This window comes from Fringilla coelebs, assembly GCF_963513975.1.
Source record: "Fringilla coelebs genome assembly, chromosome: 1".
Taxonomy (NCBI): Eukaryota; Metazoa; Chordata; class Aves; order Passeriformes; family Fringillidae; genus Fringilla; species Fringilla coelebs.
In genome coordinates this window covers 60313650-60338053 of record NC_140028.1, presented here as the reverse complement: position 1 = coordinate 60338053, position 24404 = coordinate 60313650, and the positions used below count along the sequence as shown (strand labels likewise).

General features: G+C 41.7%; 1 protein-coding gene across 1 annotated transcript in view; it reads left to right on the top strand.

Moving 5' to 3' along the window:
* Positions 1–6155, top strand: part of ZNF516 (zinc finger protein 516) — a 98284-nt gene extending 92129 nt beyond the window's left edge. The window contains exon 6 of the mRNA XM_084220819.1: positions 5978–6155. Coding sequence (XP_084076945.1) covers positions 5978–6037 — 60 coding nt within the window. The 3' untranslated portion in view covers positions 6038–6155. The remainder of the gene's footprint in view (positions 1–5977) is intronic.
* Positions 6156–24404: the final 18249 nt, after the last annotated feature.

Sequence of the window (24404 nt, the reverse complement as noted above, 5' to 3'; positions counted from 1 at the left end):
ATACCTGACAAAGCTGTTATATAAAAAATCATTACACTGAATTTGTTTTGTGTATCTTACATCACTGGAGAATAGTGTCATAGCCTGGACCTTGCCATTCAATTTGCAGCTTGGCAGGTTTGTTTCAGAGCACACCTTCTCATGGGCACTTCCCTTCCATGGTGAAACTGCTTCCAGCATCACTCACTGTTCCTTTCATCCTCATTCTTAGTTTAATTTTCACTATAGCAGCCCCTGTTCTCCAGTCTCTTACTAAACTGTTGCAGGTGTTTTTAGCCATGCTTAGAGAATGCATCTCATGCTACCCCAACATGATGAAGTTTAGGAATTGGTTTCTACTTGTTGAGTAAACATTCTCATTGGGCACCACTGCACTGCCTATGCTCATATGTTCATATGCTGCACCCTTCATGAAGGCTCTTGGCACCCTCTCTATGCCCTTGCATCTTTCTGGCCCAAAGGCTGCCTGGAGAACCCAACCTCTGTCACAGGAGTGTCTGGATTGGCACCAAGCCATAGGAGTGGCCAACAATTCTCATAAAGTTTCCAAGATGGCATAGCACTTCAGTTGTTGTTGTGGGCAATGTTTGCTCTGCTTTTGTGGGACAGTAGCTGCAATGTTGCAGCGTCCCCCTTATGATGCTTATCTGATGAAACTGTGCAAGGACACATCTCTGAGTGCCAGGCACACAAGACACAGTCAGTGTAACAGAGTGAAGCACTGCAGCTCTGCCAACTCGCTCAGCTAGTCTTTGGTTCTCATCAGTTTAGTAACATAGATTTGTAAACCTAAGCATCTTGTAAAGCGCTCTTTCATCTTTTCATGCTCATGGTTTTCTCTCATGAGCCGTTGAGATCACATTCTGGAGGCATCTGGGCTTTCTTCTAGAAGGCAATATAAGGTCAAATTTGGAAATACACTTCAAAAAAATTCTGGAATGGCCGTATCTGTCCAAAAAGAAATGTGGTAGCTCAGACCACATCTGGACTCTTTTCGTAATTTGAGTTATATTACCGCACAATTAATTGACTCGTAATCTTGTCTTTGTAAACTATTGTCACGCCAGAATTTATTGACTAACTCTTTCCATGGCAAGAATAGCTTGCTCTCTCTAACTGCCAGTCTGCCTTCGAAGTATTTGATGAAATTACAGCATCTCTCAGTACAGCAGAGCACCGGGTTAGCTTCTTCAATGGCTTCATCTCGTGCCAGTCGGTATTTTTTCCGCAGAAGTTGCGGTGTGATCACTCCTGCAGGAGATTGTTCCCTTTCTTTTGTCTTGTTTGCTCCTCGGTACCAACCTTTGTCTCAATTTGTCAGCGTCTGTGTCAGGGGGATTATTCAGTTGTCTGCTGTTTCGCTGGCTCTCGTGGCAGGCAGGCATTGTGCTGCCCCAGCAGACTCCACCTGCACAGTCCCTGGGCGTTACGGAGGGAATACTCTCATTTCCACGGGCAGCTGTGGGGGCCTTTAGAAGCGCAGAAATGAGCTCTCAGTGAGAACGGTGCCTGCAGCATTCCGTTAACATTACCATTTCCCACTTTAGACCTTGTCACTCCATGTCTTCATTTCATTTCTTAATTGGGGACAGATCTATTCATGAGAGTTTAGGGTGTAAAGTCAGTTCAAGTTACAGAAGTGCCGTGCACATGCTCCGAGCAAGAAACAATAGTTACCTATATGGTAGTTTGAGAAGGGAAGAGGGTTTTTTTGATGTCAAGTGGAAATGATTCACTTTACATAATGTTTCCACCTCACAGGTAAAATAGCTTCCCCTGAGTAGTCTGCTAAAGAGTAAAAATATTAACATTAGTATTTCACGGTTCCGCCATTCCCTTCTCTAGTCAGCCACATCATCTCTAAAGGTTTCCTTCAGGAAACAGTGTTAGGTAGGGCTTTTAACATCCCCCAGCATGGTAGCTTACAGCAGTGCTATGTTGAATAGCAGTTTTATCACAGTTTTCTGCGTGTTAAAAATAGGTTCTACAGCCAGGCTTTTTCAAAAATGAACCAGCTAAATCTATATTTAGGTGTCTAAATAAGAACACTGTTTTAGAGTAGTGAACCACCAACAGGAGGTGCAGGTGTTCAGCATCTGTGAAAAGGAGGTTACCTAGAGGAGTGTGTAAAAAAAGATCAAACACACACAGTTTTGCTACTATTAGCACTGGGCTGTGTTTCATGCTTTGTTATCAGTACCAATGAAATATAAATGAAATGTAGGAAATAAGATGTTCATTCACAACATTATTTATTGTGGTTTCTTATTTCTACCTGAATGCTTTAAACAAAAAACCCAACCAAATGACATTTTTACATAAAATTAATTTCCCATGAACTTTGGAATATTTCCTACTCTTCTTTTCCTAAAGGACAAAAAATGCTCATTACATACCCCAAGTCAATACAATCTGTGCTAAGTCACATAGATTCTCTTGAAAAGCTGCCATATTAAACATATTGAATATTCTGAATATTTTTATAAATGCTAAATATCCCAGTATATACATAATTAAACTTGCTTATCCACAATGAATATGTATCTTAATTTGGAATACTCTTAAGCAACATCCAGAGACACGATTTAGCAGGCATGAATTCGGGGAGTACACTCCAACTGCACGTACATGGCAAGACAAAAGCTGGCTCCCCTTCAGAAGGGGCCCTGCAACCACGTGTGTGTGTGTCTCAAAGCAAGGCCCTCCTAAAGCGTGGGGTCATTTCAGAGGCACTGCCTGATGCTGCAGCCAGAAGCCCAATTCCCAGAGGTACAGGAGTCAGTCTGGAGCCTGCTTTTTCACCGTGGTGACAGCAGTGGTGGCAGTTTCTAACGCGTACGCCGTGCATTTTGACTCCTTCTGCCTTTTTAAAGCTGTATAAAAACCTGGCCTGGTTTAGGAATGTAGTTTATGCTCTATCAGTGTCAGTCAATACTCTCTAAAAATTTTAAGGGACAAGAAATCAGGTTTTTAAAAGGCCTGATTTCCTTGTTTGCAATGAGGGTGAGCTCTCTCTAATTGAATGTATATGTGTGTGAACCATATTTGCAGACACACCAGGTTCTCCGTCTTCTGTGTGAGTGAAACAAGGAAAATCCCAAAAACTCCAGCCTTTGTCCTCTCCAGAAAATCAGTCTTTTGTTTACAGAAAATCAGTTAGAAGCAACAGCCCAGGGAAAAAACCCAAACTGTTGGTATCCTGACTTCTGTGGCTGAAGCTTTTCCCATACCAGAAGGCAGTGATCAGCCTTTTTTGTGAAACAGCTCTGGACACCCCAGTTTTTGGGCCTCATTCACTGAAAAGACAGGTGTCCAGTAGTCCTGTACCTGCTGTGTGACAAGGGTACTGTGTGACCCTTCATTAAGGGTCACACATAAACCTTTATTTTCTCCACTGTAAGTATTTAAAAATATTTCTTGCACCATTCAATACTTGAAATCACATAAATATGAATAGCTCGAGCTTGGGGGATAGAAAGATTGGAAAGAGCCATCAAGAAAACACGATATGAACCATCAAGAAAACTCTATATACATGTCTATATGTGTGCTGTAAAGGAGCTTGGGGGAAAAGCTGGGGACATCCGTTACCTGTAATGTTTTTATAGTCCAGCAACACTGGCTCTGCTTGTCCTAAAGCAACTTTACAGAGAAAGAAAGGAGGCAAAAAAAACATAACCCAGATTAAAAAGTTATTTAAACTATTGGTTTCTGAGTTTGGCTGGTTTGGGTTTTCTTGCACTCAAAATTCTAGTACTGTCTGTTAGAAGTCCTATTTATGACATTTGTTTATATGAAATGTCTTGCCCCAGTTCCTTGCAGAGTTTCTTCCAAAGATCATGATTAATAGTTCAGTCCTCATTATTGCAAATGTTATTTTTAAATAGTTATTCTGAGAACAAGAATTCCATTAATCAAAATAATAGATAATGAACAAATAAATGGCAACCTAATTTGTCTCGTTCATACATATGGAGATTATAATGCAAACAATCAAGGAACCATGGAGGCTGCTGTACTGGCATCTGAGTAATATGCATGTGCTGTATGTCTGTTACTTTATGAGCATTAGAGACAGGATTTGGAGCTGTGCTTCTTGTCCCAACAATTGTCCCTTGCTAGCAAACTGCAGTTGTATCCGTGCTCCTTGCAGTTTACTTCAATGTCACGCAGGGATCTGTCTCCAGCATATTAATATGCACACAAACTGGGTTTTTCCTGTTAACTGGAGAAAAGCCCTGGAAGTTGCTGTGATAGCAGCTTCTGGCATGGAAGCTGTAGGTTTCATGTAAAGATCTGCTGCTTTTCACTGGAAGTGAAAACAGCCTAGTTTTCGAAAGGGAAAAAATTTTCATTTCAGGAACAATTCGATCCAAGCCTGTATCAGCTGGTTCAAAATGTGACCATACCTTGGGATGGTGTGAGTACAGGCAGGTGAGCCCCTGGGTGATTTTGGGACACGTGAAGCTCAGGTTCTGTTCACCAGTGAAACTGTGAGCACAGCTGTGCCTGAGAGGGGCCCAGCCACACAGCATCTCCAGCCCCTCTGCGCTGTCCTTGCAGGTGTGGGGAGGATGGATTGTCCTTCTCCTGGATCCCTTGTGCTGTGTGGTCCATGACATCCAGGGCATGCTTTCACCACCTCGAAGCCCGTCATCCCAGAAGAGGGCCCCTAATTACGCCCCTTTTTCAATTTCTGCCCAGAGAGAGTGGGGCAAGGGGCCTGCCATCCCTCCCTTCCCCTTCCCTCCCTCCTCCCCAGCCCTGTGAAGCTCTGCCTCTCCCCCGTGTACATGGAGCCGGTTCGATACGAGGCGTTCCGGTGATGAATGCCTCCTCCTGGAATTGCGGCTGTGTCTCTCAGGCATGATGCAGCCGCGCAAAAATGTAAAGCATCTTTCTTAGTTTACTGCGGGAAATTCAGCATCCAACTAAGGAAGTTTTATCACATCTCTCATTCAGTTACTGTTTCCTACATTTCAAATATACTGCAGTCTGTACAGCAGCTTTTTTTTTCTTTAATTTTGTTGCAAATCTTTCCGACTTAAAACCAAACTTTGACTGGTAAATGTCATGAATCTCGGGCCAGGTTTAATTAGGAATTTTCTAAATCTATTAACAAAAGAGATGCACTTAATACATTATGTCAACCAGAGCTGGGCTTTCTTTAGCTATTTCGAGGGCTGCCATAGGCACAGCTTGAAACTTGCTTGGATTTTACATGGGTGCTGTATTTTATGTTGCATTAATTTAAAATGGTCTGTTTCACTTCATCAAGACTTTAGCTTAAGGATAATGCATTTATGTAAGATTAATCTTGCCATGTTGTTTTAGGATCAGGATTGTAAACTGCATTGTTCCGACAGTGATGTTCTAAATGTCATTTTAAAGCTTTTCTTGGGAGCTGCAGGCTCCCACTTATTCATGATGTTATCTTTAATTTCACTTGATTTTAGAATATCCCTGCTATTTTTTTTTCAAAGTGGTAATTATTCATGAAAATTGTCTAAGAAAATAAAAGGAAGATGACAAGGGGGCAAAAAAGCCGCCTTAGTATTTGACAGACCTGCACAAGAATTAAGTTTTTCTTCATTTAGCTGCCTCTGTGGCCTCAAACTTCAGCCTTTTTAAAACACCGATCTAGTTGTGAATCCCTTTTTGGCTAGCACGTAATTTCCACTTTTTGGAGGCTTCTTCTTTCCCTTCTTGTTCTCAGTCTTCTCTGAGCTGCTCCGCCAGGTCCTGTTACATCTTGTTCTAGTCCATCTTTATATGGGACTTTATATGGGCCCGACACGCTTTGCTCTTGGTGGAGATGCATTAAAAAAACCAAACCCTAAAGTGTTCTCACGTGGTGGGTCAAGATGAACGTACATGATGCTAATAAAGGGTAACGAATGCCGGCAGAACTTGCTGGAGGGTCGTGCCTGGGAGCAGGGCTGAGAATGAGCTTTTCCCCGTGTTGTCCTTCTTGCAGGGCAGAGACCACGGCAGCGCAGAGGTCAGCCACATGCTGCATCTCCGGAAGGGAACCTAGATCCCAGGCGGAGGAGCCCCGGCAGCCCCCGCGCTCCAGAGCATCCCCGTGCCAGCCAGGGCCGCACCCGGAGCGGCTGCGCGGGGCCGGGAGCAGCGCTCTGCCAGGAGGGGGGTGCCTCCGCGCTGTTAATCATCTTAAAACAAATGAAGATGCTACACAAGATATATATAAATTGACGTACTAATCAGTCCCATGGTTCCTTATTTCCTTTATAATAAACAGTGGAGTTGGCAAGCACTGTGGCGGCACAAGGCATCTATATTAATCAAGAGAAGTTTGAGACACTGGAAAAATTAAACTTTATGTGATTTGGACAGCATGAAGAAGTTAAGCACTGTAACAAAAACCTCCCTGATGCTCACAATGACTATTTGATACATTTGAAAAACAGCAGTGGATTCGAGGGCTGGAGAAGTATTAATTAATGAAACTGCCACTGCCTGTCATGCTGAAAAGCAAATTAAAAAAAAAACCACAACAACAGTGAGAGGAAGAATGGGGGGTGCAGGGAAAAGGTGGCATTCGGTGCTGAGAAAGCAAAGCTTGATGAAGGATTAAAGGGACTAAAGAGAAAGACCGTCATTCTGCAATGGTTTGTTTCATTACAGTTTGGGGACCACTTGCATTTCTAGTGCTCTTGCTCTTGACTGCGCACCATTAATAGTATGTGAATATGGAAATTGAAACACTTCCCGAGAAAAGCTTCTATTCTGCTTTGGAAAAGAAAAGCTAGTTGAACACTAAGAAAAAAAACAGGCTTCTGTGTTTTACTCTCAGGACCTTTTTTTTGTAACAGGGCTACTTTCTTCAACCTGGTCACAAAGGAAGTCTTCACTTAATGAAGAATAAAAAGGAGAAAATAAAACATTCAGCTGTCTAACACCGCTGATCTGTCTGTTTGGAAGAGAAAAGGTGTCACTGAATGGATTCAGGCAGCCCTGGGGCCATAAGGTGCTCTCTGCTCCTGCCTTTGGTTCAGCAGACCAGCTGCTGCTCCTCCTTGGGCCCACTGATGTTCTGGAAGGACGAGGAACTTCTTTTGTGGTGGCAGGTTAATGTTCATATAAATGTGTCATGTCTTGTATTTGGTGATCACTGGTGGTGTTAGGAAAAAAAAAAGAAAAAAAAAAGCTTTATATACCTCTTCTACAGTAACTCTTTAACTGCAAGTTTTCAAGGTGGGGTTGTGGCACATAACAGGTTGTTAAACCATGCAGTGTAAGCAATTAAAAATGTATTCCACAGATATAAATATTTTCTTTTCTTATTGCTGTGACACTATGTGTGATGGTAATATTTCTGAAAGTTTCAGATTTTGCACATATAATTTTATGCATTATCAAAAGTTACTGCTGCCTTGAAAGAAAATGTTCTGTGAAAATTTTTGCAAAAGCTTTACTAGTTTGTTTTTTTTTTTTAAATTGTAACATTTTGTAAAGGCAGGAAATGGAGTTAAAAAAACAACTAGCATGCTAAATATATTTTTCAAAAAAGCAATAATTTTACATGTACAGAAATGATGCTAACCTTTAATACAGGTGAGACCACAGTTTACTTAATACAGTAATGGGATAGTGCTGTTTTTGTAGAAATGGGCTTCTGACAAAAGATTTGTTAAAAAAAAAGAAAAGGCAGAAAAAAAACCTTAAAACGTGATCTTTCTGTTCTAACAGTTCTGTTCTAAGGGTTGGGCAGGGGGGGTTGCTTTTTAAAAATCTACTCAGTAATTTGGGCTGGATACTACTTGCTACTTGTTTTGAATTACTTGACAGGTTTTGTTACTTTGCAACACTTGCAACAATGCAAATTAACTTTCGTACTTATTTTTTTTAAACTAGATTTTCCTTATGCTATTACACGAGATGTAAACCAGAATTCTCTGTAAGTCTCGGTGTAGTTAGGAATGTCTGTGCAAGTACTTAAAAAGTGATTGTAATTAACTGTTCTGTGAAGTTATTTCGAGGGACGTCGCATAGACACATTCCGTTGTACACCAAAAAAAAAAAAAAAAGAAAAAAAAGAAAAGTAAAAGTTAAATATTTTGCTGTGTTGCTTAATGATTATCATTTTGGGTTTGCACTAGCTTTCTCTTTGTTTTTGATTTTTTTTTTAATTTCTTTTTTTTCTTTTGTTTTGTTGCTTTTCTGAGTCATATTTTCCATGAGAGAAAGTAATGGTGACAGTTCAGGAATGCAAAAAAGCTAGTTGCTTAACCTGTTTGTTTGTGGTTTAGTTATTAAAAACTCTTCTATACCCAAAATGGCACAAAAGCGTAGTGTACATTTGTAAATTATCTCTTTTTTTAAATTGTATTTTTTTGGCAAGCTGAACTAGAAAATCTGAGTTAATATTTAGAGCCAAAATCTTCTTTCTGGAATTTTCTTCCCGAATTCTTGCCAGAGAAGCTAGTGCTGTCACTGCCATTGCCAGGGTACCAATCAGCAAAGTTTACAATCATAATTTAGCTTCGTGAAGAACAACAGTAGGGGAAATCAGTTTAAATAATTATATGCTGTGTATGGCACAGAAGTGAGATTTTCACTTAATTAAACAAGAAATAAGAGTGGGTGGGGGAAAACCAACCTTAAGGACCATCTGTTTTTGAAAGTGAATCCCACAATTTCTGAGTTTTTTTTCTTTATCATTGTATTGTATTGATTTGTTATTTTAGTTAGACCATAGTATTTAAAATGAGTTGTGTTCTTATTTATTTAGTCAAATGGGCTTTGATCAGCTCTTTCAAGCAACGTGATAAGTTTTTTTTGGCATGACACACTCCTGTAAAGCCCTTTTATGACTGTTACAGGGACTTTCTACTACCTCTACCAATCTACTGTTTCTTCTTCTTAACAGGTTTTTATGGTGTTGCAAGTCTAATGTAACTTAGACAATAAAGGGTTTGATTATCTACACTGCAGATTCTCAGTGTATCTGCCATCTCTCTCTCTCTCTCTCCCCCTCTCTCTCTGGTTTGTGTGTGGTTTATTTTAGCTAAAGTGTAGGAGATCTCTTTTATTATGGCTGAAGTGAAAGACCACCAGAGTATTTTTCTATCCTGAATGTTGTACGCTGACCAGAAGTCCAATTTGGAGAAACTTTCTCCACAGGTCTAATCAGCTACGTTGCCACCATGCTGCATTCTTGAAATTCCTTCTGTCAGAAATGCTGTGTATAAATGGGTGCATTCTACAAAAAGTTAAGCCACTTGGAAAGCCAAGACAGTTTTTAGGTTTGTATTTTAAAACCTCTTAAAAGACCTTAGTGATAAACCTTAGCATAAATCGCTGCTCTGTCCTATCAAAGACTGAGCTTTAATGAAAACAACTGAGTGTTATCCTTTAGAAAACAGCATATACTGGTAGGTGCAAAAAGTGGTTTGCTATTGACTGTAGGATACAAATTTCTCACTAGGGGGATTTCCAGGCACTGATATCCTGCAGGTTTCATGGTAATCCCTGTAAATGTGTTGCTTTGGGAAACTTTGTGGTGTTGTTTATCCTGCTGGAGGCATCAGAGCGTGCATGATGTTTGGAGCCAACAAAACAACAAAATCCTGTTATTCTAGTGGGAGTGCATCCCTCCTGTTCACTCCCTCTCACGCCTAAGGAGTTCCTGACCAGGCCTGTGCTTGGTTTTGTTCTTCCTTGCTGTATTCCCATGCTGGGCTCCCTCAAGTGTATCTCAGCAGCTCCATCAGGAGTGCTGGAATTCATTGACATAAGTGGGGATTTGTCCTTGAAAAACCGATGTGTCACAAGACCTGGAACAAAGCAAGAGGTAACTTCTTCACTGGATTCTTAAAATATGTTGGATTGTTGGGGGAAAGGTTGCATTTTATGACAAGTCAAATTTCCCAGCCTCTGTGCAAGCCACTGTTTCTAAGCCAGCAGTTCTGTGCAAAGCACCAAATTGCAGAGTCTTCTCCACCTGTGCTCTCTCCTTCTGCTGTGTTTGAGGGCCCCACACTTCAGGGCAGTCCTGTGTTCAGAGACAGAGCACAAGTGGATTCACTGAGAGCTCACAGGTGGGGAGCACCAGCCCCTCCCACTGTTAGAGGGTAACACAGATGAAATGGAGTGTGTTGATACATAAAAAAACTTCCACTTAAGTTTTTTATTATGAATTATGAAATAATTCTTTCTGAAGCAACAAGTGACATAAAGTGGTTGAAGATAATTGAAAGCATAGACATGGTCCCCTGATAGTTGCTTTCCATGGGACTCTGGGAATGCTGGCATTTTCCAGAGGGACTGGACCCATGTGATGACATCATTAGCTATCTCCAAGTATACAGGAGCTGTTACAGAGATACTTTTGCTTGGGTTTTCTTTTTTTTTTTTTTTCTCATGGGTTTATTAATACTGTATTTGGGAAGAAGAAGACCATAACTACCCAAAACACTAGAAAAAAAATGCCCTTTTGTTTGAGGTTGCTAGTCACAGAGTACATGGAAAAAATAAATCCATATATGTTGGGTATAAGGAAGTATTTCCAAAGTGACCACCAGCTACTGATAATAGTAAGGGTTGCTTTTGCTAGTGAGAGGGGAAAGGGTGTATTGTGGGTAGGGAGCAGGCACACAGCAGGGGTTTGTTTGGTTCCCAGCTCTATGGGTTGGAATACTGCAGTGGATGTTGCTCACAGGGCCATAAGAAAGAGGAAGAAAGCCCATTAAAGATCAGTATGGGGCTAAGTTTGGACCATGTGAAATTGAAGTAGATGGAAAGCAGTCTCTGAGGAAGGCTGAAGCAGAGAACAGGACCAAGGAGAGGCCAGAAGTGGAGCGAGAAGTTCAGAGGGGAATCACCATTGAGTGAAAATATTGCCAAAAAGGGCAAAGACAACAATTTGGAGATGGAACAGAAACTCTGAAACCTAACCAGAAGAGTTGTGTGCCTATTGCAGAAGGCTTCTGTTGAAATGAAAGAGAAGAGGAATGTGCAGACAGCTTCTGGGAAGATGGATTGGAAACTTCTGAAAATAAGCACGTAATTTAATCTCAGTGAATCATCTTACTCTGCAAATGTGTTCTTAGGCTGAATGATGTTCTGACAGAAAATAAGGGAATGCCTTTTTTGATCTCTGCTTTCTTGACTGATGAGTGAATCAGAGGTAGAAGTATAATTATGAGTAGTTGAGGGTGGACTGAAGGGTCTCTCCAGTACCTAAGGCATTCTGAGAAGCATCTTGCTCTTCTAGAGGAACAAGTAGACTGATTAGCCCAAAGCAGGAAGGGGGAAAAAAAACAGGCAGGCAAGAGGCCTCAGTGTTTTAAGCAGATGCTGAACTGGAGCAATCCTTTGAGGATGCTAGAGGGTACATTCAGATAGCATTCTGTAATACAGAATATTTTAAGATGCCTTGTAGTATGTTGGATAAAGGAGCTGGAGATGCTTAAAGCTGTCAAGAAAAAATGTCCAACACTAAAATGGCTTCAGACACTTGGCTCTTTCCTTAGTGAAATCCTTTGTATCTCAAATTCAAGTTGTTCAGGTGAGATTGGTGCAGATGGCTTGATTTGTTTGTTCCTGTGTCATCAGGTGAGTTACTTGTGAGGAATTTAGAAAATGTGAGTTGCCCATGTTCCCTTTCTGTTAAGTGAAAAGCTGTGCATGTCATCTTTCATCATCATCAACCCAAAATACCACAGGAACATCAGAACATTTTTCTAAGCAGGGAAAATGATTTCTTTATCTTCTAAACATTCATTGTTATGACATAAAATAAAAGGGACACTGACTCTCTGGTTCATCTTACTCCCAGAATTCAGCTTATTTTTCTGGGACAGGACAGTGTTGTGCTTTGCCTGGGACAATTCACGACCTCAGTGGTTTCTGAGGTCTGCAGGTTGTTACAGAGTGCTGGAGCAGTGCTCCAGTAAACATGGTTCTTCTATGAGAGACTTCGTGAAGGTAGGTCACAAACCAAACCCTTTCTTGCCTTTACCATGAGTTCTGACAAGAGTCATGCTGCTGCTGCAGGGACACTGGGTCTGTTCTTCCCCATGGGAACCAGCAGTGGGAGGTCACAGCAGTCACCTCACACACAGAAGACCATGGATGTAAAACGGTAACCAGTTTACTGCCTACTGCTTTCCCAAAATTTTCTTCCTTGTGTTCCTCTCCTGCTTCACAGAACATAGATGGGGGTGGTTACTTGCACCACACAGAAGGTGACATCTCCAAAGCTGCAAAGCTGGGAAGAGTTTCCTGTTTACAAGAAGTCCACATCAGGAGCTTGCCTAGTCCTGTCCCCTCTGCTGGGGTTTCCTACCTGCTTGTCCTGACAAATGGCAAGTCCATGCTCCTGATGGTGTGCAAAAGCCTGCTATGGATATGGGAATGATTGCCTTTTACCAAGATGATTTTTTTTTTTTTTTTTTTTTTTAAATATTGGCAAGAGTAGGGAGTGTCCTTGTTGGGGAGTGTTGGACTGCATTGTTAGAGGGACAGCAGGAAGCTTAGAGCAGATGTGACATGAAGCACATTTTTTATCTGTAGAAACTGTAAGTCTAGTGGTAGATCCTAGGGGCTCTTTACAAAGACAGATATTTGAAAATCTGCTAACAAGAAGGTGGAATTCTGTGGAGATTTGCTCAGGTCCTCAGTCTCTGGTTGCCTGCCATCCCTGTGCCCTGAGAGGGCAAGGCTGCCTGCAGCCACTGGCACTCAGCTGCAGAAGGGACCTGTGCTTGCTTCCCAGCTCACAGCCACAAAAGGGGAGGCTCTGCTCTCTGCTCTGCTCTCTCACATCTCAATGAGGACTGCAGGAACTCCCTGAGCTAGATTGAGTGCAAGTGCTAGAATTAAATCCAGGCAGACCCAAGTGAAATTCCAGGGGGAAGGACACGCAATGAGCAAGTGTCAAAAATGACACGGGCCTTTTTCTTGCTGCTGGTGAGGCTGCTGATCTATGTCACAGCACCATTTCCTACACTACCCCTAAAGTACTAGTGCTCTCAGGGTTAGAAACATACAGAATTCCCAACAAAGTTACATAAGTTACTTTCATTTTGTCTTCTCTGACAGCATATGATATGAGAAATGCCATGGCTTTTAAGGTGAGGCAAGTAGAAGGGGAATAGTCCAAGTGGCAGCAGTGTTACTCTCCTAAACTGCTACTTTTTCAGAACATGACATTTAAAGTATTTGGTAACTTAAGTTAATTCTGCTTTGCATTCATTCTGTTGAATAAACAGTGACTTTAAAATGAGGCACAGCTGGAGGCACCATTAAACCCACCTGAATTTTGCTACTCAAGCTGTGTTTTCTGAGTATTCTGCAGAAAATGAGTCTTTGAGAGGTTTTAGAAAAAAATAAACAAGCTCCTAAATTTAGAGAAATCATCTTGACTGTAGCCAGAATGCTTCAGGAAGCTGAACTTGCAAGAAACAGGCTGAGGTGGCACAGAGAGAAGCACCAGAGGTGTAAACCTAGCTAGATGGTGTTATTCCTGAGGCTGGTTTGGTAAATGTGATTCCAGGGAGTCCAGGTGCCTTGTAGGGCCTCCTCTGATAATTTTTCATGCCACTTTTGGCAGAATAATTAGTAAGGTTACAGTTTCCTTCATTGTATAAAGGGCCTGTTAGGTAGGTGTCCATCTCTGCTGGGCGCTGTATGGTAAGAGACATTTCCTGATGCTAAAGCTGCCATGGGCTGCCGTGCAGAAGTGATGCTGCACCAGCCTTGGGGGCAAATTCCCCCTCTGACCACGGCACTTACCTGCTTGAATGCCTTTGAGCTGCCTGTGAGGCAGACGAGTTGCAGCTTGAGAAGCGAGGTGCAGTGCAGGGTGCTGCTGCTGTGGGGATGGGCCCTGGCACTCCCGGATTCACCGACCTGCCTGAAATTCTGCTCTTACTGCAGCCGAGAGATGGCACAAATCATGGGGGCTGTGTGGTGGCTGCTGCATGTGTAGGCAGTGTAGACTGAGCCCAGGCTGCCTGCCAGGGCAAGTTAGATGAGGTGGGAGCAGGGTTTCACAGCTCAGGTGAAAGCACAGGTAGGGCTGCAGAGCAGCCTCAGCTCGCAGCTCTGTGCACAGCACAGTGTGCTGAGCCACACACTGCAGGGACTGGGAAGGGTGTGGTGACAATCTCCTTGCTGGGAGGGCAGCTGCTTGCTGCCCTACAGCTGTCTGTAAAGGAAGATGTGTCCTTTCTTAGGCTTCCAAAGAATGCTCTAATGAGAGGACATGGAACTGAGGGACTGTGGAGACACAAGAACTTGACAGTCTTAACCCGCCCAGGTAATGATGAGGAAAGGTTGATACTTGGCTCTTTCTTGGAGCCTTTAATTGTTTTTAATTATTCTGTCTCCAGCAGTTGGCCTGTATCACTTTTGTACCATTGGAAGGCAATCTGTTTCTCAGAGGAGCCTGCAAACCACTGGAGTACTCTGTTTCCATCACCCACATGGAAAATGGGCAAAAAAAATGGGACTATCTTCTCCTTCCCACCTGTGTGCATTTGAAGGAACTGCACTGACATCAGTGGGATTTTTGCATAGATGCATGGCTGACCGCAAGGCAAATTTGACCTCCACTCAGAGACGCATGGGAACGTGATACTTGCCTGTTTATAGTTACTTTATACAGGGAAGGGATTAGAACAGGGTTTGCAGTATGATGGCAAAATGGTTCTGCTCCACACTTGTGTCTGGGGAAGCTGTGACACTAGTCCTAAAGCAAAGCTCTAGTTAAAACAAGAGATTAGTGTGAAGCTGATGTCATGCATTAGTGCATAATTTAACTAAAGTTTCTTCTTTTGGCAAGAAACCCACTTCAAAAAAAAAAAAAAACCCAAAAAACCAATAAAACCCAACAAAAAACTTGCAATAAAGTAGTCTCAGAAGATGGAGGTAAACAGATGTAGTTGTCCCAGTGAATCAATTGCGAATAAACTATGAAAATGATACTTAATGTACTTTAAAAGATTTGGCTTTAGTATGGAAATGATACCAGCTGAAGTGAAAGCAATACTATCTACGTGGGAAAGTGGCATTGAAATATTCTTTCTTTCCGCTGCCTTTTGTCAATAAGAGAGGCTTGAATTATGCATTAGCAAGCCATAGAGTTATGGAAGATAATACAGCAAGGTTATGAACCCAGAACAAAAGAAGGGGAATCTAGGTTCAACTCAGTAATATATCACTTGGAACATATATAAATGATTATAATGCTTTGCAGATTATAAAGAGAGTAGTCACATATTTAAATGAGAACAAAGCCATTGCTTCAAGATTTTCTTCAAATATTAATTTGGGCATTGTAATTAGTTCTTCTTGGGAAGCCTTGCGATGTTCAGGATGTTTAGAGTTTTGTGGAATATTCTAGAAAATTACTCTAGCAGATGTACTTTAGGTGTAGGATTTTTCATAAATATCAATTTGTATTCACATAAACGAAATTCTGAATCTCTGGCTGTGAACAGTCATCTTTTGAAATGGGAGCGATCTTCGGACAAAGATGGTCAAAGCAATACTAATTCTGAATATCTGGAGGAGAAACCATAAGTGAAGAATTATTCACAGCATTTTTTTTCATTATTAATATTTTTATAATGTGCTTCTCTCCCTAAATTGACAAAAAGAAAGGGAAGCAAAATCCATCGGCTGCTCTATTTGCTGTCTGCTGATAGCTCTGAAATGGCTTGTTCCCTTAAAGCCTTTTTCCTGAGTGACATCCAGGGCTGTCACCTGCTGGCTGCCGGTGCTTCTGCCCACCTTGGTGTCCACCCAGCCCTCCAGGCTGTGTCCACCCCTGCCAGTGCAGCAGGGGGAAAAGCGAGCAGCCTGCGCCTAAGCCTGCCCTTGGCAGCCCCAGTTTCATTTACATTGCTTTGTGCCTGTGCAGGAGGGGCTCTGTCCCCAGGTCAGTTTTGTTGGGAGCTGGAGCCCTGTCTAGTTCTCAAAGATGGAGCAGCACAGGGCAGGGATTGGAGCACAGGACAGAGCTCTTGTTGGAACATCGAGTTTCCCAGTGATCAGTGGGATCATTCAGCTGGTCTTTCCCTGGTCCCAGGGGCACAGGATGACTCTGGGAGTTACTGCCCTGTTGGCTCTGAGGTCCTTGGCTGTCCCACCAGCTTTTGCGTGGGCAAGTGTTGGAGCCAGGTGCACTCAGGTCCTTCTTTGTCCCAGATTTGCTCCACAGTGGATGTGGAGCCCAGAGGCTGCACAAGCTGTTGACATACGGTCTGCCCGTTCTTTGCTGGGCTCTGGAGCCAGCCTGGCTCCTTTGGTCCTCTGTGCTGGGCTGTGGACATCACCAGTCCTTGCTGTGCTGCTGCTCACACATGGCCACCTCCTGCTCCCAGAGCTTGTGTTTGTTCCCTCCTTCTGCAGTGTCAGGGAAAAGATTCCATGTTTTTGTTGCTCTTACAAATAATGAAGCTTAGAAGATTTATTTTTTTTTGTTTTTTTTTCTAATAGGATTTTGGGCAGTGATCAAGTAGAGAAAAGTAAACTACAACAGTTTGGGATTTTTTTTTTGTTTCTGGGAGTGAATTATGGACTTTAAAAACAAGGTCTTCTGATGTCTGAAGCTGTTTACTAAATCGATGAGGCATTTGAGGTGCACTTGCAGTTCCTTGAGCTGTATCATTAAACAAGTGTAAGTTAACCAACCTTCAGACCACTGTTATTTACTTTTAATCACAGCTGAGGAGCTACTTAAGAAAACTCTTGGGAAAAGCAAACCATTTCTTGAAGAGAGGAATAGGGAGTCCAAGGTAAGTATTTACCAGTCACCAAGAATCTTTAGATTCATTTACTGTCTCATAATTTGGTGAATAAACCACCTGGCATTGCTTAGAAAAACATCAGTATAATTTCTTTCCAAGACAGACCTAATTGTGTAGCCGTGTGTGGCCATTAATTTCTTCCACTTCTGATCTGAGACTGGGAGTGCATGCCATGTAGTTTCATTCTCTTTTTGTTTCAAAAACAGTGTCCTTAAAAATTGAATAATTTTTCTCCTTAAAAAATGTGGAGAAAGGGTGCTGTGTTGGGCTACTCCTGCTAGCTGCCTTGCTTAAGAAAGGTGCCAACCCCTTACAAAAGAAGTAAAATAACACACAGTTGCCCCAGCATTATTGTGCTCTGCAGTGAATGGTTATGACAAGGGAAACGGAGGACTTTGGGTTTGTCCTTTGTGTGGTTACTCTTGGGGCTCAGAGATGAGGGCTCCATTGTCTTGAATCAACCACCAGAAGCCTCTCATTTTCTTCCTCCTCATTACACAGTTCCAGTCTCCCATGCACATAATTAGGGAGTTTGTGGCTTTTGGTTATGAGGGGAGAGGTAGTTCCTGATGTTTGGTTGTTCTCACTGCTTGTAAATTTTGAAAACTGATTCTGACAATTGTTCAGTGGGAATGGGTTGGGATGTTACAGGGATATATGTATAACTCTCCTTATTTCATTTAGCCACCCCTTAATTTGCTTCAGTCAAGGGACTGCTACATATTGCACGAGGCATGGAGGCTTTTTAATTTTGGGGTTCATTCCTGAGAACGTGGTGCACTGCCTATGATTAAGACTGACAGTCCTGGATGCACAGGTCACTTTGAGTGAGCAACTTCCACTTGGAAGAAAACGAGCTCTCTGACAAGAGGTCAATGCAAAGGAATTACCTGTGTTGTTTAGCCAGTCCTAGTGAAAGGCGTGGCAGGGCTGAGTTCTCAGTTCTGATGTCCTCCTGCAGGTGTGAAGGCCACACCTTCATCCAGCTGTTTGCCTTTGCTTGTGCTTGTCTCCTTGTCACTGAGGTCTGCTCCCACCACTGGCTTTTTAGTGATTTTCTGGTTTCAGACAGGCTCTGGGAGAATTGGGAAAGTGGGACCTGTGGAGGGTTGACGGCATTTTCCTGACTTTTGTTAGCTGCTGTGGTACTCAATGGCTGGAGCTCAGAATGGATGTGGAACAGAGGAAATACACAGAAAATATACAGCTTCTGGAACCTCAGGGTGCACTGTCTTTTGTGCCAATGTCCATCCAGTGCTAATTTTGTTGCTACACAGCACAAATAATTTTATGCTTTTTGTAAGATTTTTAGAATTTTCCAACTCTTGGAAATGTAACAGAAGTAATGTTTGTTTCATAAAACATAACATAGCTTAAAAAACAAAAGGCAGTGAGGATACAGGCAGTTTCTGGGTAGAAAGTAATTCACAACTTGGGTGGTTTCAGGTCAGTTTTGGGTCTCATGCAGGCTGAGAAAAAAAGGCTGCTGCTGCTTTCCATAAAAATAAGAGCCTGTCCTTGCTCTTCATTTCCAGTACTTATTATTTTTACCACATTCATATATTTATATTTTGCTTTTGGAAGACACAGGGACAGAATGATACTCCTTTGCCCCTGATCTCACTGTGATTATCTAACATAAATCTCCCTTTATAATCTTATCACTGGGCAATTCGGTTATTCTAAATGTGAGCCTTCTTGCCCACTAATCAGTTCATCTTCAGGTTTTTAAAAGCCCTATTTCATAATTCTGCACATTCCAATTGCTTCTGAGTGTCCAGCCCAGCTCTGCCGTCACTTATCCCCTTCTCCTTCCTTTCTGACAAGGCAGGCTCTTTCTCCTGCTCACAGTCTTTGCATTGCTTCCAAGTTGATGCACATAGTCATTTGTAATCAAGGCTGTAAATTGTATTTAAAGCTGTACTGCACTATCCATGGATATTTGAATCATAAATGAGAGTATTGTCCTGCCTGTACTCTCACTTATTCTTTCAGCCGTAATAGATCCTTTCATTTGTGCTCAATTAGCTTTTCCACTCCCGCTTTCAGACCCTGAAAGTTTCCACTCTTTTCTTCAGGTCTTGAATGCTGATGGTGTGGCCATGTTTGCCTCTACCCCATAATTTGTTTAGCTCTTTTGTGCCACAGATTTCCCTGAATATGGTTTGTTTGTTTTGACAAGTCCAAACACCATGACTATATTGTGCCATAAAACAAAAATGTTCCCTTTAATTATTGCTGGGGCGCTGCGGCTCTGGGATCGGCCTCTTGGGTGTTTCGGCTTTTGTCTCCAGGTTGAATGTTAACAGAATTTTTCTAGAAGATTGATATAAAAGTGGTTTTTTAAAATTTCGTTTTGTTTGTTTGTTTATTGGGTTTTGGGGGGTTGTTTTGGTTTTTTTATTCTGATGGAGCAGTGGGCCAAATCACAGCAATCATGTGTCAGGAAGAGTCACTTTTGGAGCAGCACCCCACAGTGTGCAAGCACACAGAGTGCCCTTCTCTTTGCTGCAGTGCCCTGATGCTGGGGCCCTCAATCCAGCTCGGTGCTGGCCCCAGCCCCTTCCAGGGCCAGCTCTGCCCTCCCGGCTCCAGGCACAAAAGCCTTGGGGGAGTTGCCAGCTGCTCCTGCTTGGGTGTCACAGTTCCCCTGGGACTTCAGCCTGGTGCAAAATGTGGCTCCTCATAGTTCTAATGACTTGTCCCGCTGCTGGCGCTGCTTTTTATGTTTGCTGACATCTCCAGAGGTGGAATTAGAGAGAACAAGGGTTTCCTTTTCCCTGTACATTTTTGAACTCACTTTTTATTTACTTTCATTGTGTCTTTCTTTTCTGAGAAAGAAAAAGAAACAAAACTCAGAGAAAATCAGCTATAGCTTCACTTCCTTTCTTTGTACTACAAAATGTGCACATACTTCTGCAGTGCGATCAGACAAGGTTTTATTTCTTTTCTTATGCACTTCTTGTTTTATAAATATGGGCTGATTTTAATTTTTTTTTAAATTGATGTTCGTTTCTGTTTTGAAAGTATTTTTAGGGGAATTTTCTTTCACTTTGAACACAGCTGGCATGTTTAAATAAATGTTTCTCTTCTGTACTGAGCCCTGGGATAATGTTGCGGGCAGAGTGATTGATGTCTGTTTGAAACTAACAGAAATTATTTTGTGATCTTCTTCCAAGGGGAAGATGATCATGACCTTTCTTTCCAGGACTGTCCATGGATGGAGACAGAATCCAGTTGGATCCTGTTTTGGGTGAATGTTGTCCTTTGTGTTTTTGAAAGTTTTAGAAGGCTTTCTCTTGCTATAGATAGCCATCCCTATTTTATTCTTAACATTTTCCAATCCTGTGATACGCTAGAATTAAAAAATAAAATTGAAAATAATACATATCTCTGATGGAGTAAAATGAAGAATGTTTCATGTTGTGTGTAAATGCACACAAAGAAGGAGAGAGACAAAGACAGTGTTAGGGTATTCATCTGTGATGTGAATTTGAAAGCAAACCATGAAAATACAGCAGCTAAGAAGACCTTTGGTGACCTGTATTTTGTGGGGATGAATTGGGAAAAGAACTCTGTCCCTAAATCTCGCCCTAAATAAGAGATGACAAATATAAGCAATAAAGTGTTATGCTTGGTGCTCTACATCAGGGACACCTGAGCTTGTTGGACAGAACTTTCCAGAGCAGCCGCAGCCCAATATTAACCCATTCATGAAGATCAAATGTAGCTAGACTGTCTTTTCATATTTTGTGATATCCAAAGTATAAGCCTCCCTCCTTCCCTTCCCTTCCCTTCCCTTCCCTTCCCTTCCCTTCCCTTCCCTTCCCTTCCCTTCCCTTCCCTTCCCTTCCCTTCCCTTCCCTTCCCTTCCCTTCCCTTCCCTTCCCTTCCCTTCCCTTCCCTTCCCTTCCCTTCCCTTCCCTTCCCTTCCCTTCCCTTCCCTTCCCTTCCCTTCCCTTCCCTTCCCTTCCCTTCCCTTCCCTTCCCTTCCCTTCCCTTCCCTTCCCTTCCCTTCCCTTCCCTTCCCTTCCCTTCCCTCCTTCCCTCCTTCCCTCCTTCCCTCCCTCCCCCTTGAAACCTCTTTTACTTGACACCTTTCAATTGTTTTGATCTTTGTGCATCAGGAAAGAGCCCTATATAACTAACAAAAGCACGGCACAGCTCTTCGAAACCTTTATATGTGTCTGTAAAAAATTGCAATCACCATTCTTTTCAGTGGACACTTTTCCCAATCTATTCAAAACCCCAATTTCAAATCCTATCCTTTTCTTCTGAAAGAACGGTCAATGTCAGCCTCTGCTGATACAGATTTTTCCACATAAACTGACCTTGTGCAGCATTTCTAGTTAGTGAATTAAAATCAGTGGAGAGAGCCAGCCCTGTAAGAGTCTCAGTGGCCCATTTTATTATATGCACTTTAAGGATAGACTGTTAAGGAGGAACATTGCTTGGGTGATTCAGACAGACAAAGCAGAATGGAACTGCTGGGTTAGTATCCCGCTCTGGATATTTCCATGGTTGAAAGTCCTGTGCTATCCTCCCTCTTTGTACATCTGTGTCCTCACATATGATATTCATCTCCAGAGCTCCTGCCATACTGCAGCCTCAACATCTAATATTTCTACCAATATTTTTTTTTTTTTAGTTTTATTTTGCATTTGGAAGTCATCTGAATTTCAGACTCCTGGCAAGAGGGAATTATTCCCTTTTCCCAGTCCAGAAAATTGCCTTTCTTTACCATGACAGATGTGTGCCAGTGTTAGAAATTATGACATCCTGCCACATTCTGGTAAGGTAACTTGGATTTGGATTTCTACATGGTTCTTTTTTTTTTTTTTTAATATATAACCCAAGTTCTCCACAGTTTAAGGATGGGCTGGGAGGGAGGTAGATGGAGGTCAGGGGAAGAGAGGTTTGGAAGGAAAATGTGATGTACATCAACAAGCATCATAATCAGCAGCATGCCAGAGGTACTTTAGAAGAATTTGGATGTAAGGAAGTTTGAGTCTGGCTGTGATATGGAAGAGAGAACTTCTGTTTCGGGAAGTGGTCAATCAGGGGAGGAAAAACAAAATCATCCATTTCTGGCTGCTCCTGGACTGTCTGAAAGCATGCTCATGCCTGTTCCCTTTGGTATATGTTCTTTGGGCACCTAGCAAACTAGGAGTTCCTGGAAGCAAAGCAGGATTTGTCAGGATATAAAACTGTCCCTGCTTTGTATTGGCAAAAGAAATGTGCCAGAACTCTGTAAATGCTGTCTGTCCATACCCCTGTGCACAGAGCTCTGGTGGCACGTACTGCGCCGCACTGCTTCCTGACCAGAGACCTCCAGGAGGTCTTGAACCAGAGACTTTAAAAACAGATTTTCTTCTCCAAGGAGAAGTGAGACTTACTATTATTTTATCATAGTGTTTTGGTATTTAATATACAAGGACTTGATAAAGTACTACTGTATAACCTTCTAACAATACCCATTTTGTCCCATAAAATTATTATATCCAGTCTTAAAATGTTAAATATGTCACTATTAGGGTAGAGTGTCATAAAATTCAGTTTATAATATTAAAACTCAAAACTGACACAGTGTTATCAATTACATTCCTTGGTAATATTCAACTTTTTTCATTCTTCTTTAATTTTGCATTTTAGTATAACAAATTGAGATTAAAGCCATAGCCTCTAGTTCAAGGTCTCTTGGCGGTGAATGGCAGTAAAGTTACAAGTAAAATGATAAGAAAACAAATCACAGTGAAATCTAATATTTAATAACAGTTCAGACAGATTACAGAGATTTAAGGCCCTGTGCTGCAATCAGCAGTGGATCAGAGCAGATATGCTAGTAATTGCAGGGGGAAATGCTCTCATCTTCTTGAAATAAATGCAGATCATCAGTAGAAGACTGTAAATATACTGAACAGCCAGTATCAAACTGAGATTTCTTTCTGGTCTGATTTGAAAAAAGATTCCTAGTGTACTCCCAGAAGACAGAAATCTGTGTTACATTGTTTGGTTTTAGCTGAGGAAACAGTATATTCCCCATTCCCTTAAATTTCTGATGACCTCTCCAGTTGGTGCTGGTACAGCACATCTTTCATCTGGACTTTTACATTTCTTGAGCAAATGTAAGGAAAACTTCCCTAAAAATGGAAAAAAGGCCACAAAAGAGGCTTTAAATGCTCTGATGCATTCCTATATATTTTCTACTTTTAAAAAAGTGTATCTTTGTCCTATATTCTACTTTTAGAATGCCAGAACGTGACAAAATTTTTATTCAGCTCATAAAGGACTAAATCACCTTTTAAAAATTTGTTCAACTGACAATGAGCCAACAGCCAAGTTACACAATAATGTGGAAAAAAAAAAAAGAAAGTTACACATGAGTTAGCGGGGCTTTCTTTGCACGTAATGTACATATCAATTACTTAGTGATGCATTATATAGTATAATCTAATTCAGCATGTCAAACTTTTCAACCCAATTTATAAATTCAGCTGCATCAGCCTCTGCATCATTTACACTGGGTAATTTTTAGCTTCTCTTGAAATCAGGTCCTATGGAAAAAAAAAAGGGCTCGATTTATTGTGCGTGTTATATTCTGGGACCTAGTTTGCTCAGTGAGCAAAATGAATGCAGTGAGTTTCACACAGTAGAAGTAGATATTGTGTATTGTGTTTTGTATGCTGAGCCTTTTTCTTCCTTTCTCTCTCCCTCTTTCTTTTCCTTTTTTTTTTTTCCCCTCCAATAGAGCTATCCAGTCTTGAATATGTCAGTGTGCCTTGAATGTGCAGTCACATTCTGAGGTATGTCTTTGAACTCTTCAATGGTGCTTTGCATTTCTTTAAGACCTTTTATGAGAAGGAAATAGAGAAATGTGGACTAAAATGCTGTGCAGTTGTCTCATTATTTCTCTCCATTAAAAAAAAAAAAAAGGAAAAAAAGGAGAAGGAGTTAGTTTTTGTTAGACAGGGACACCACCGTTATATTGGATATTCAGCATCTACTGTGCATGGCTCCACACTCATGCTTGCAGACAGCATGGGGTAGGGCGTACCAATTTAGGAGGCCAAGACAATAGTTCTGTATCTGCCCCAAACAAAGAAATTATCATGCCCAGCTTGCAATTACTTTGACAAGAGGAAGTGGATTTTCAATATATATCTTATTCCTGGCCGTTAAAAAAAAAAAAATTAAAAAAGCAAAGAAACCCTAAAGCACCACCACCCCCCCCCCAAAAAAAAAAAATCCGAAAAACCCAAGCCCTAGAGAAAGTTGAAGACTAATGATTAGTAATCAGAAGACAATAAAGTGTGACCAGAAAAATTAGAAGCTGCCCTGCAGCTCTAATTAAGCCAGTAGGAAACTAGAAACATTAAAAACCTGTGGAAGAATGGCAGAATGGTGCCTGTAAATACACGGTCCTCTTTAGGTCAAGATTCTGTCACCCTTCCTCAAAGTAACTTTTTGTACTGACATAGTCACGAGCAGCAGGCAGTGAGTTGTGGGGTCACAGGACAGCGTTTGGCGAGTTTCAGCTGGAAAAGCTTGTGCCACGCACTCAAAACCCAGTGTATAGGGTACAGCCAGCTGCCTCCATACTGCAGGGATGCTAAGTGTGAGTGT